This window comes from Mugil cephalus, chromosome 7 (assembly GCF_022458985.1).
Source record: "Mugil cephalus isolate CIBA_MC_2020 chromosome 7, CIBA_Mcephalus_1.1, whole genome shotgun sequence".
NCBI lineage: Eukaryota > Metazoa > Chordata > Actinopteri > Mugiliformes > Mugilidae > Mugil > Mugil cephalus.
In genome coordinates this window covers 17702961-17717896 of record NC_061776.1, presented here as the reverse complement: position 1 = coordinate 17717896, position 14936 = coordinate 17702961, and the positions used below count along the sequence as shown (strand labels likewise).

Here is a 14936-nt window from a genome sequence, read left to right as displayed (position 1 = left end):
CATGCGCACGCATTTTTTGCTCGCCCGTACAGAAGCCCGCACAAGAAGCAAAACCACATGCACACGAACACATAAATGCAAAAAAAGATGCTCTGCAAGCGCACGCAAATGCACTTATACACCCCGTCTTTGATCCGACGCTTACATCTCCGCACATGCGCAAACAGAATGGAAGTCACACACGCGCCCTCTCCCTCACGTGTGCTCCACTGCTCTACTTTCCCTCTGCTGGAACTGGAGATGAGAGGACTCCTCGGGAGTGCAACCTTACACACATACACACACAGAGGGCCGTGGTATGCCCCTCTACGCCTAAGAATAATTCATGCGTAAAACACACGAAAAGAGAAGGCATGCAAATTCTAAAAATATAAATAAACAAAACCAGACAACCACACACACACACACAAATCAGCAGAATAGCCTAAAAAATAAAGCTAATGAGTAAAAAAAAGCCTGGTCCTAATGTTTTCGGTGGCCAGGTTTTAATTGGCCGCGGGTTAGAGAGAGTCAGGCAATGCCAAGATGGCAACGGCCACACACACTGAGCCTCAAAACAGAGATTCTGTCCATCTTTGTAGCCGGTCCACGGTACACACCAACATTTAAATAAGGTGCGATAACGATACACATGATTAGCACATAACTGAAAATATACATTAAGACAACAATGTCCGCGTTCAACCTGTTAACTTGTGTGTTAACTTGTATTGACAAATGTGTGATGGCTGAAGATGAAATGTGAAAGTTTAAGTTCAAAATTCCTTCTGCTTCTTGGAGTCATAACTCAGACAAAGCCGCAAACAAGGCAAACGTATTTTTAGATTCAGTTCGCCTCACTCTATTCACTGTGAAGTAACACCAACAGACATGCGTGTAAATGATATGCAATACAAATCATTAACATACTGTTTATACACACAACTCTGCATAACTCTCAGGAGCAATGTAGGAGCACAACAGGACCAGATCTGCTCAAACCTCGAATCCTTATTTGAAGTATCGTTCTTGAGTAATAGATAAATTCTTACAATGAAATAAATGTTTATCTGAATGTGTACGCCCTTCGTTTAACAGTTAGATGGCAGCTGAGTCTTCTCCCATAATGAGCTATGAAGTCTGTGAACACATGGTACAGGATCTGAAACCATTCCTCCAAACATAATCTTTCCACATCCATCAAACTCTGAGGGTCAACCGAGGTCAAACCTTCTATTCAAATTTGGAGGCGTCATCGTCGGATCATTGTCCACCTGGAACATTGAACCATTTTAAGAATCCTGGCAGAAGCTGTGAGGTTTTCATTTCATATGTTCTGGTATCTTCATGATATGATGACCACGTATGCTAACAAGAAGTCCAGTGGGTAGGAAGTGTTTTTCTCTCAAACCATCTTTGCCAAAAAAAAACAAAAATACTTTTTTTTTTTTTTTGGTCTCAGTAACAAACAGAATTCAGTTTGTTTTCCTTGGTTAACCACCTCAGCAAACTGTGGTGTTAACGGTGGTATTGTCCCGTGGTATTTTTTGAGGCTTTCTAACCCCAAGATTCAATTAACCTCCACGTTTTTCAAAATGTGATCCTCGGTAGACTCTTCTGGCTGAACCGTCCTCCCCACAATGTGTGGGCTAAGTGTACACATGGTCTTCCAGGCTGATTCTAAACATCCCTTCACTCTAAGCTTCGTAATTATTTCCCCGGCAGTGGAAATGAGTACTTAACTGTTAAAGGATTTTCTTGTTCTTGAGTATCTCTCATAGGGATGAATGGCCCCGGCAAATAGGCCGAATGAGTAAAGAGTTTCCAGTCAAAAAATGAGGGCAGTCCAAATTAACCCGTTAACACATTTTAACTCAATTAACACATCTGCAGCGCAGAATGACTCTGAACGTCTCTGGAAATGAAAATTTCGAGCAGTTTGTCCCAGTAGATTTACCGTCGCGCTTGCACACATGGCCATCTGATGTGGTAGTGACAGGCAGCAAAACCAACTGATAAGGATGCAAGATGCTACACAGATCGCAACTACTGTGCTGATTAGGCGAGAGACCTCCATCTTTGATCAGTCACATGATCTGCGCATGTCACACGTCTGTAAAACGGCCGGTTAAATGTAGTGGTACTTGTAAACACCAGATCGGAATAAATCACTTCACATGTAAACAGTTCCCATGAAACCTTCAATCGGAATGATTTCAATGGGAATGAGATAAAGTCTGCATTGTAAATAATAAGCAGTCGGTTCTCCTCTCAGACAAAAGTTAAAAAGCTGTTAAATTGTTTCACGTTGTTTTGTTGAAACTGTTGAAGGTGTTTAATGAACACGTTAAATGTATATATATATTCTCTTCTTTCTTGGGTCTGTTTGCTCAGGCAAAATTAAATTTTGATTAATATAGATTAAAAAGGAATGGTATTTAATCGCGATTAATCGAAATTAATCCACAGCAACAGTGTCATTAATCTGATTAAAAACTTATCATCTGACAGCACTACATCTAAATAAATAAATAATAATAATAAAATTCTAAAATAAGTCAGAAAATGTTCTTTAATTAGATTTTACTCATTTGTTGCCCCAATTATTTTTCTGGAGGGCACAGTATGCGAAAATCTGAATTCGGCTGAAACTCAACAAATCCATACCGAAGTGAATTCATGTTAAAACTGTCAGAAATGAACAGTAAGCATCTCACCTCTCCACTCTCTTTTTAAGCTTCTCCTTACAGACGAGTGTGGAAGGGGGTGAGACACAAAAGGGAGAGTGTGAAAAGAGGGAGTGAATAAAGTGGATTGGTGTAATCCATTTTATCCTGGCACAAAAGGTTCAAACAGCAATGAAAACATGTCGACATCGAAACACAAACACACACACACACACGCATGAGCGTTCAATATGATTTGAGCAAACACAAAAACATCTCACAAACTCCCGAGAAATAAGGCTGGAGCTTGAGTGTGTGTGTGTGTGTGTGTGTGTGTGTCCTAATATGAATGCTCCCCCGGCAGGCATCCAAGCTTCCTGGTAATGGAGCAGAGGAGAACTCTCCTCAGCAGGAGCCAGGAACAACCAATCAATGTCAATCAACGTCTCACTGTCTCTTTCTGCATTAAACCACCTCAGGATGATGTCACGACATGAGGCTCGCCACCGGGATGTGTACACAGCCATATATTTTCCAATACCAGTGGATACCAAGCAGTGGAGGAGTGGATGCCTTGGAAATGTCACGTTTTAACGATTGGAGCAGAAGAAAATGTAAATATAACCATCATATGTGCAACAGGCATTGTGCTGGTTCATGTGTATGTTCATGCTTACGACTTTCTTTAGCATCCCTTTGGATTTACCAGCAATATTTTTTATCATAATATGGGAGGGGAGTCTCTTGCCACCCTCAGTCTGAGGGAGAGGCGGTGACAGAAAAACAGGCGAGAAGAACTGAATCTTTCATATGGAATCATGTAAATTAAATAAGAGTGTCCGCAGACCACCAGATAACAACTATCTGACCAGTTTGTTCCACTTGACTTGACGCGTCCAATAAAGTTGTTGTCAACTCTTGTTGTATATACCTGATTCGCTCTGCTGTTTCAATTATGCAGCACAACAATAAACAATCTATCCAAATCTGTTGCCAACACACGTCTTTAGGATTCACTTGCTCTTGCGTAAACTTCTGGACCTTGCATAATCGACAACTCGGTGTCCTTGAACACAGAAACTGCATCGTTGCAGACTCCAAGGACACTATTCTCTGGCTAACCCTACAGAGTCAAGGAACATGTCTACGTACATCAATCACATCAGGATGACTTGTCTTTAAAGTAAATTTAACTCTTTCATTGTGACCAAGTCTTTACCTTTTTTTTAAAATAATAAGACTAAAGGTTAGCAATTAAAAGTGTTAGTCTGAGATGATATCCAATGAAACAGTCTCCATAGCAACAGCTAGAGTGATTCACAGAGCGTGTCAGGCTGTGAAATAAATTTCACACCTCAGTGCACCATGGCCTCTACTGTGAGATTTTGTGTTTGTGTGTGTGTGTGTGTCTGTGCGCATGTCAGCAACAAAAATAAAACTGTACTGGTCGTTACACCTCTTGTCCCAGGATTTGTAGATACAGTTATGTGTGTCCTTGACAGACATCAACCATGTTTTTTTTGTTTTTTTGAAGAAGAATGTTGTGATTCTTGCAGCATTTCTGGTGAATTGGATTTCAGTGGTGAAAGTTTAAGCGTTGGTTTGAACAATAAATTTTGTGGAAAATAAAGCTCTTTTGATCCATGATGCCAAGTGATTGAGACTTCCTGCAGGCCCTTCACAGTTTTCTCTTTCTCACCTTGACTTCCACAGTTCCCCTTAGTTGAGATGTCTTAAGGGATTACGAACGGATACGTCATACATCATCGCTCTTCACAGAAATCTCTTTATTAGCTTCATTTTCAGATCCTCAGTCACGTTGATGAGCGTCAAAATCAAGAGAATGAAACGCCGTCCTTGATCTCACACATCCTGACGAATCAACGAAGGCCCAACACTTTAACAACACTTTACAAGCAGGAAGTTCGTAAACTTTTAAACATGCGTCAGCTACAATTTATTTCATCTAACTTATTTTATTATTAGCTTATTGAATTGCCCATTAATCAACACTGATGCGTTAGTCATCAGTGTAAATGCGCCGGATTTAGCACAAATGCTAATTTTCAGCCGTAGTTTCAAGCCAGGTGTGCAACACAAACAGAGAAGACTTTAAGACAACGACCGTAGAACAGATAATTACAGAACCAGACACAGATGGACAACGTCAAAACAAAGCCAAAAGGACACGAACCAAGAACCAAAGAGTACGTATCAGATTAAGAAAAGTATTTAGGCTATGTGAGCACATGTCTGTAACGTCTTTGTGTTCCTCTCACAGATAAGACCACAGGTCTTCAACAGGGGGTCTGCAGACCCCTAGGGGGGTCGTGAAATCTTTGGTTGATGAGACATTTTTTATATATATTTTTTATTTTCCCCCACAATTTTGCGTCCTTTTCAATCGCAATTTTAAATTTCTTGAAATACACATTAGCATGAATTGAAAGCATTTAAAACTTTGAGGCATCCATGAAGATTTGATAGCTGTGTAGAATATGATACTTTTTTAGGACATTGTAATAATGAAAATAACGAGGTTTCATGTCTAAATTTTTAACTGCCTTCTTAAATAGATTTCAACATGTATTTCTATGTGCTATGTGATCTGTCATTCTGGAGCGGGATCATTTTTTATGTGTATTTCTTTCATTTTTTACCTATATTCTAGACAACTAATTGCTGCGAAACACATTTAAAGCAGGTTTTAGATTTAAATGTGATGCACTCCCTCCCCTCGGTTTCTCCGTCTCCTTCGCTACCTTCTTCCCATCGGTCTCACACTGGCGCACTGCTCATTAGCTTTCTGTCAGTCTTGGTTTCCGTCCCCCCCCATCCCTCTCTCTTTTTCTCCTTTGCTGTCATGCAGTTTGCTCTCGTTCGCGTCTCTCTCCTCTCTGTTCGTCATTGTGTGTGATTTTAACAGAAGACTCTTCAGTGATCTCCTCTCTTCTCCTACACTCAGGCCACTTTCTTGCGTCTCATGAGCTGTTCTCACCTTCTTACTTTCCTTCTCTCATCTCCCTCCCTCTCCGTCTGTCCCCCTATTTCCACTTCGTGAGAATGTTTCTGTAAGAAATGAAAGTGGGCTCTGAACCTACCTCCCACATTCCTGCAGGAACACACGCTCACACATAAGCAGGAGTCGTGACTGCTGTTTCCCGTACGAGCCAGAGCGAGCGCGAACGTACAGTGGCGCAGAGGACTATCGACTTCTCTGTGACTACAAACGCGCACGTTTCTTTTTTGTTTTGTTTTTTTCCTGGCATTTGAAGGTGCACATCACTCAGAGACGAGCAGAAAGGCAACATGAATACAGTCACACATCACGGTCACCGCCGAGCCCCGGCACAAAGAAGGCGAGAGAAATAAAAGTGGAAATGAGGGGAAAACAGAGTGAGAAGCCAAAGTGAGAAGAAGAGATGGTGCGAAAGGAAGCAGGTGACGACAAGTGAGAAGGAACTCGACTGTCTTATTGTGCTGGCGTTCAGACGGGGCTGCTTCGTGAGTTCACTTTCACTCCTTTCGGGGAGTCAAAGTCCCCCATCTGTCCACCAACCACGCTCACTGATCCCTCCTTAATGCTTCCTTCTGGTAGAGGAAAACACCCAGGACACTGCCTCCTTTTTGTTTTTTTTTTGTGTATGTGTGTGTATGTTTCTATTGTCAGATGCTCTCCTTCAAATCTTGGCACATATACAGCAGTTTGTTTGTCTTCGTTTACTTTGTGAGTCAGGCCTGTCGTAGGTTAAGTGTATCGCAATTAAATCTGAGAAATACAACATTCCTAAACATTTTTCAGGCATCGTCTTCATTCAGGGGATAACTAACCACACCTGTATTTCAAAATGACATTTAACATCAGTGGGTTCACTTTTAACCCACTGACTTAAAAAGGTCCAACGAACTGGAACACGCAGTAACACAGACTACGACAATTCAGCCACTTTGAGCTTTTGTGTGCTTGCACAAAAGAATATAATTATTCAAAAAAAGCAGAAAATCGTTAGCCTTCACTTCACACGTGCAACGGTCCTGTGACCTGTTTGCCGTCGCACCTGCTATTTAATTCAGTAGAAATTTACATTTATAGGCAGAATCCACTCTGACTACATCCCCATGAGTTGTTGTTAAAACCTAATGTTGCAAGGTTTTATAAGATCAGTACACTCTCGCTTCTGCCTGTACTCATAAATCTGAGCACATGTTCACAAAGCCTATTCGATATATTCCCATTTTGAATTTTAAATAAAAATGACCATCCTAGTATCTACACTGTACATGGAAACGGTGTTTGAAAGCCTTTAGAGAGGCTGCGTTGACCTGTTATCAATCCCAAATCCAAGTATTTTGAATGTACAAAGATAGAAAAATGAAGAAAAAGAGCCACCTGTGAATTTACAAACTAGAATCTACATATTTGCTTCAAATTAATTAATGAATTGTCCAATTAATTAACTGATTAATTGTTTCAGAGCTGGTGTCTGGACTGTGGCGAGATGCAGGTCTGATTAACCAACAGGTTGAATATCCTACATCATTTTAATTTACCAATTTCTGCTTTGTTCTGAGCTTTATGAAAAATAACTTGTCATTCTGGTGAAGCTGAATATAGATTACCTTTAATTAATGCTGCTTTAGTGAATGCTGGCTTTTATATTTGGCTACTACTGTTGGTTATAGGTTTTAGAGAAACAAAAAGTTCAAAGTTTCCACAAGGAGAACATAAAATACAGAGGCTACACTTTTTTTTTTTTTTTACTGTACATGCTTCATGAATGAATGAGTCAACGCGATGACGGAAGAAAAACAGAAAAAAATCAACCTTTCACAAACTGGAAATCCACATTTTTGTTTTAAATGAACTGACGAATGAATTAACTCACTGTTTCTGGTCAGATTCACCGTTTTACTTAATGTCATCTGTATCACCAGAGCCGGAAGCATTATGCAGGAAGCCGAGTGACTACAGCGTCTACAGAAAAGCAGTTTTTACATTTTTAAATATCTGTCCTGAAACGCCACCATTTAAATCTCCATTAATATTACTTGTACATCTCTCACTGCTTCCATTAAAATGATTCACATACTCTGACCTTTTCCACTGGTACACTTACTATTATACATCCAGCCTGCGTACGGAGCCCAAACTGTGGCCACTGCAATTACAAAGTAAACTTTGAATTACAACTCATTTAGCAGGGCTTTAAATGCATCAGCGAGTACATCAGGAGTAATTTTTCTCCATTCAGAAATCATGAGTTACCTACTTCAGTTAATGGCAGCGTGCGTCTCTTAGTGAGTCAAGGTCAAGCATGGCTAATGGCCAAAACACTGTCATTGTCACAGTGACACTGTGGTGGTTAGCGCTGCGGGCTGCAGCTGAAGGGCACTCAGCATCTTGTCAGTCATCTGACGGGTTGTGGACATTGAGTGGAAATGTAAAGTGCCACTATCACTGATTTCACTGTCAGAAAGTCATTGACAGATAAACTGCTCTTGTAGTGGAGCATTCAAATCACCACAGGTGTGCAGAGACACCAGATACTGAGACGTAAAGCACAGAGCTGAACCAAACTAGAGTGGATGTTACTTCTTTTGCTTGCAAGACAACAAATACTTTTCACTTTTCCAAAAGAAAACATTCAAACATCTCCTGTACTATAGTGCTATACACTCACTGGCCACTTTATTAGGTACACCTTGCTAGTAAAAGTTTGGTCCATATTGACATGATAGCATTACAGAGTTGCTGCAGATTTGTCGGCTGCACATCTATGATGAGAATCTCCTGTTCCAAAGGGATGGACATGGTCAGCAACAATACTCAGGTAGGCTGTGGCATTTAAACCATGCTCAGTTTGTACTAAGGGGCCCAAAGTCTGGCAAGTTGGATCCATGCTTTCATGTTGTTTACACCAAATTCTGACCCTGCCATCTGAATGTTGAAGCTGAAATCGAGACTCGTCAGACCAGGCAACGTTTTTCCAGTCTTCTGTTGTCCAATCTTGGTGAGCCTGTGTGAACTGTAGTCTCAGCTTCCTGTTCTTAGCTGACAGGAGTGGCCCCCGGTGTGGTCTTCTGCTGCTGTAGCCCATCTTCTTCAAGGTTGGACATGTTGTGTGTTCAGAGATGGTATTCTGCATTCCTTGGTTATTTGAGTTACTGTTGTCTTTCTATCATCTCCAACCAGTCTGCCCAGTCTTCTCCTCTGAACTCTCACATCAACAAGGCATTTTCATCCACACAACTGCTGATCACTGGATATTTTCTCTTTTTCGGACCATTCTCTGTAAACCCTAGAAATGGTTGTGTGTGAAAATCCCAGTAGATCATTAGTTTCTGAAATACTCAGACCAGCCCATCTGGCACCAACAACCATACCACGTTCAAAGTCACTTAAATCCCCTTCCTTTCATTCTGATGCTCAGTTTGAACTTCAGCAAGTTGTTTTGATCATCTCTACATGTGTAAATGCATTGAACTGCAGCCATGTGATTGGCTGATTAGCTATTTGTGTTAGCAAGCAATTGGGCAGATGTACCTAATAAAGTGGCAAGTGAGTGTATATAGTACTATATATACTGTAGCACTATATAACTGAATCATCATATGAAATAACATTGTAGCCCTATTTCGTCAATCATGATTTTTATCGTCAGATAGTGGTTTTACTTTGTAGTGGACTAGTAGAAGTGTTGTCTTAGTCACCGAAAAATCGGACAAATACTTTAATTTTCATCTTTGTTAAAGAAACTAACAAGTTGGACTTACAGACTCAGTGTTTACAGTTTACAGTGTCCCAAATCAACTGGGAGATCAAGAAGGAAAACTCTAAGGAGGATACAAAGAATTCAGCAGTACCTCTGTGAGCGCTTGGTGAATGAAACAGGCCGTCTGAGGGGACACCTCCCACGGGGTCTTCTCCTCCACCATGATGGCATCCAGCGTGGCCTTCTCTAGGACGACATCGAAGGACGCGTCGGGGAAAGAGAGCTGGCGCACGTCCATCTGGTGCCAGGTCATACCCGGACAGTCGCTGTACCTGGCACTCATTGCGCTGATGCACACTGAGGAGTAATCTATGTTGGTGATGGCGCGGTAGCCGGCACTGTACATGTCACCACTCATGCTGCTGTTTCCACAACCTGAGGGAACAGAAAAAAACAAAAACACTAAATAAATACAAATCTGAATCAATGCAAGGTGAAAAGGGCAAGAAAAAGACATAGTGAGAAAAGGTGTTCTTGACCAAAGGAGGGGAGACGTGATGGACGGAAAGACTGAAATTGCATACGTCTCTGATGATTCAAATGTCTGTTACAATATGTTTCTCAGTAAGAATAAACAAGGGCGTGATCGCTACAGCATAATGTGCTTAAACAGCAGCTCATGACAAGAAAGCCTTCTATGGGACCACCTCCAGTGATAGATGACACACACACACACACACGCACACAGTGTCTATTCAATCAAAACGCTGTCCAGTGACGAGGGGCGAGCGGGGACGGAAACCTCCTACAACACGAGTATCACACGGGGCTCGCGTAAAGTGCAGCTCAGCCTGAAATGATGTCACACTCCAAAAAGATCACGGCCGGCAACAAGGTGTCGACTTGTAGCCCGCTGCCGGGCAACAGATGGATGAAAGCCAACGAGGGAAATAAAAAAAGAGGACAAAAGAAAAGTGAAGAGAGCCTCTCGTGTGGCAAGACGAGACGAAAATAATCTGCTGAACGCGGCATCTCACCTTTTGGATCAGATGACTCAGATCGTGTGGATGGTGGAGGAGGAGGAGGAGTGGGTGGAGATGATGGGCAAAGGGAAAAGAAGAAGGAAAGCAAAGAGGAGGAGGAGGAGGAGGACTTGTGGGGGGACATGCACGCTGTTGCGATGCACATATTCTGCTTCAGAACAGGTGAAGATGCATCAAGTTAATCGTATTCAGAAAACTGCACGTGCACATGCATCTGTAATTATACATTTTCTATAAGGGGAGACGTCTGAGGAGAGGGTGCGATCGGTGGGACTGTGACTTCCGGCGGCACGTTGGCATCAGCGCCTCACTTGCAAACGTGTGGCTGGCGCTTGTTATCACCTCGCCGCTTCTGCTAATCACCAGCCTGCAAAAGCCCCATGCAAGCGTGCGAGCGCGAGCGTCTAAGACGGATTCTGTTAGCAGCGTTACGCTAAACAACACGTCTGTAACCTGTTTAGATTCACGCGTGTGCGCGCTTGTGTGCGCCACATGTGGAAACCGTGTGTTTTGCGGCGAAAGCTGTCGTTATTTCACGCGGGCACGGAAAATACGGAGGGAGAAGAGACATTAAAGTGGCAAGGAGGGGAGACAGGAGTGTTGCCAAATATATATTAAATCGTAGTCTTAGATGGAAATCCTGCGCCAAACAAAGTGGTAAACTCCCATAGACGACGTGCTTATGGCGAACGTCTGTGTGTGTTCCAGTGCTGGAGCTGCGCCGTCCCCTGATGGCTCTTCCTGAGGAGTTGGCTTCAAAACAAGGGGGGGGGGGGGGGGGGGGATATGTCAGCGCTGCTCGTCACACTCAGATAGCTGAACGCTTTCTTTATGGATGGCTGGGATATGACAGAATGTGTCAGAGTTGAATTACACGGGCTCGCTGGGTTATTTAAGATAACCTTAATCTCACTTTACCTGTGCCAACAAAAGCGAACACCGTCTCTGGAAAACACACGGCATCGGGAGGAAAGGCAAATTCACCAAAAAAAAAAAAAAAAAAAAAAAAAAAATGGTGGCCAGTCTCACAAACACTATTCAGATCGTGGCGAAAACGTTTGGTGCTGTGTGTGTTTGGTGCACAGTGGGTTAAATCTCTCCTCTCTCAAATCCCCAAGCACGCCAGAGATTGTTTCCAAAGGGTTGTCCCCGTGGACGCGGCTACGTGTGTGTGTGTGTGTGTGTGTGTGTGTGTGTGTGTGTGTGTGTGCGCGTTCTCTTTTTCCATGCGCTCGGCTCTGAGGAAGGGGGTGTCAGGTAGTGGCAAGGTAGTTGCCAGGCTGTCATCAAGGACACTAGTCTCGCTCTGGGTCCGTGACATCAGCTGGTGCTGGTGCTGGTGCCCCCCCCCCCCCGCAAACTCTGACCTTTACACAAACACACACGCTCATCATCGACCTACTTACACGAAGCCGAAGAAGAGCTCCGACAGGGTGGACCGGATGTACAGTACGCCCGTCTTTGTGTCTCCATCTGGTCGGGGGACATTCTGAAACGTCCCCGCAGACTCAAATGGCTGTTTGAGAGTTAATGATGTTTTTGGGATCCAATTAAAAGCAGGTTAGGCCTTCAGCTGTGAGGGTTGAGGTTGGGGTGAGGGGGTCAGGCGATGCAAAGTGAATTCCTTTTTAATCCCGGGGTGTACAGTATGTACCATGTGTGCCTGCGTTACAAAGGTTTATTAAGGATAACCGGCCACACTGGAGCCTGAAATCTGTTTTCCTCCAACTGGAAGGCGAGGGAGCTAAAGCCTCCCGATAGCCGGGGAGCGCATCCTAACTGGATTATTCAGAGCGGCAGAGACAGAGAGACTAAAGTTAGAGGTGTCATATCACCTCGTTCTGCCGGCTGTGTGAGCGTGCGCTCGCGTGTGATGGAAAATCTGAGGCACGGTCTCAAAAAAAAAAAAAAAAAAAAAAAAAAAAACCCGTAACAAATCTGCGAAAACAAACTGCGGTCAGCATCAGTCATCTGTTTGTGACATGCGTAAACAGTTTGATAGTTCAAGTGTTTGTTTGCCTGTCTGTGTGCATTTATACGGGAAATTCTGCAACAACAAAAATTTTTTAAATCGGGAGGAGACGTGATTCAGCGGCCGGTTCCAGGACGGGAACGCTGGCCAAACATGGAGGTGGTCTCCTCCTGCGGACTCAGAAACGCTCGGTCCAACAATAGTATCGTGTTGCCTGTCTGACCTGAAAGAGCCTTTGATAGTCAGGAAAGAGCTCGACATGTGACTCTCACAGCTGTAGAGATAAACCACAGGAAAACGAACCTAATCCACTGGAGTCTCTGCTACTTGAACATGATTGTCTTACCAAATGTGTGGACTACAGCTACACATCATAATCAAGGCAGCTCTTGACTCAAAATCTTAACTCCATGTCAATAAAAGATGATATTACAAATTTTTTTAAGTGTAACAGAATGACACCTGCGGATATAGCTGCGATTTTCCACAGGGAACGACCCCATTCATCACTAAATCATCAAGCTGGCTCCGTCCACGGGCGCTCATCTCATTTATAGCACAAGCATACGGGGTACTGTTACAGGAAAGTGTGCGCAAGTGAATGTAAACTGTACCTAAAGAACTGTTGTGCATTTAATCTAAACGTGGCTCCGACAGGATGTCTGCATTCAACCTGACGTGGTTTTAAAAAAAAAGGAATAAAATACGTCAGAATCACCTCCTGATATGGAGCAGATCCTGCAGCACGACTGTCAGCAAAGATCTGTGGCTCTTTAACAATAATACCATAAATAATAATCTCATTTGTCCGCTTCCACGGCTCTCCTCCTCAAAATGAACAGTCGGGACGTTTGACCTTTGAGCTTTGAGACGGCTGCCCTCCGCATAAACAGCAACTCTCCGGAGACCATCTATGGCTCGTAGGGGTGGTGGGTGGGGGAACCCCTGCCACCGAGCCAGGGGTGTTAAATATCAAAGCCGCTATCCCTGCGGTGAGCCGGGCGCAGCAGTGGAAACTCCATGATGTCAGAGGCACGAACGCTATTTGTCCACATCCAAGACTGGTTCAGACACATTAAGGACGGGGGACCGTGGCCAGCGCTGATGAAAGGTGAGCAACAACCGAGCTCCGCCGCCCCCACAACCCCCCCCCCCCCCCCCACACACACACACACACACACCCACCACCCCCACCCCCCGCCCGCCTCCCGCGCTCTGGGCTAGCCCAGGTAAACCGATGCCATGATGACACTTCACAAAGTTCAGCCGCATCTGCCGTAAATGTCAACAAATGAGAAGTGCTCTAGCAGAGCCTCTTTGTGTTATACATTAATGTGTGTCTACATGCATGTAGCTGTGCGCTCAGAGCCCGGGCTTGTGTCAACGTGCTATTTGCTGTGAGAAAAAAAGTGGGCACTTTAGCGCACTTGCTCGTATTAACCCGCCCTAAAATAAAGACGGAAAAAGGAGGGGAAGTTTCCATTAGGTTCACAGATGTGAATCTAATTCTTATGCAGTTTTGTGCACAGTGTGTGATTAACTTTCACTGAGTGGTCATGTCAGGTTACAAGAACCCTGCACGTGTCTCTGCTTGTGTGTGTGTGTGTGTGTGTGTGTGTGCACTGTGACAATAACTGAATTAGACAGAGTCACATGGGACCTTGTTTTAACCAATTATCTCTTATTATCTTCCATATAAGTTGGCGTCCACTTTTATCTGAATAATTAAGCATAACTGTTCAGGCCTACGGCCTAAGGCTGGGGTATGTGTAAGACCTAAGACCTTGTCATTGCGGGTGTTACAACTATATTTTCATTTCCTCTCTGAAATGTAAACCATCTGAATTCCCCACGTACTCTTAAAATAGTTTAATACATAATAATGAAAATAAGATTTGGAATCAGCAAAGATACAGTGTGCAAAACATTTTTTTTTTTTTTGTTTTTTCCCAGAGCTTATTTTTCTGCAGTGTACTTGATGAAAAGGTCAAGTGTGAGTTGAGGCAGATAAAACTCTTGGAAGGATGCTGCTCCAGGGTCTATTTGTGTGTGTGAGCTGTTGTACGTCTTGTGCCAGAAGGTGCAGCGTCACATAGGTGGTGTGTAGGATGCTATTGCCAGACCAGACTAAGAGTAAACACAGGGCTCTGTGGGACCTACAACGTCCTTGGAGGCTTTCAAATCTAGTTTTTTCACCAATTAACAAAAATTAACAGTTTCCTTAGAACCAAGATGCTGTAAAGACATCACTAAGACAAATGTTACACCTCTTCCCTTTAGATTGTCTGTCACCTGAAGTCAGGTCAACAATGGTAGTATCATCAGCAAAGACAACAGTGTTTGAGGGATTGTCTGTAGTCAAGTGCTAAAACATTTATCTGTGGAGGAGAATTGGGAATCTTTCAGGATGACTTGTGAGATCAGATCCAAATCAAATCATCAAACCCTACAAGTACAGTGAAGAATGGCAGTCCTAAGACAAGGTTACCCATGTTGTCCATGAGTTGCCTGATCAGTGAACAAAAGACCTCACACTATTGTTTGGTTTGTCCAGGTGTGTCTG

The 14936-nt window shown here is 43.3% G+C and overlaps 1 protein-coding gene across 2 annotated transcripts in view; it reads right to left on the bottom strand.

Moving 5' to 3' along the window:
• Positions 1–14936, bottom strand: part of ece2a (endothelin converting enzyme 2a) — a 75258-nt gene that overhangs the window by 26854 nt on the left and 33468 nt on the right. For both annotated transcript variants that reach the window (XM_047588534.1, XM_047588535.1), the window contains exon 3: positions 9510–9793. In XM_047588534.1, the coding sequence (XP_047444490.1) occupies positions 9510–9793 (284 nt within the window). The remainder of the gene's footprint in view (positions 1–9509; positions 9794–14936) is intronic.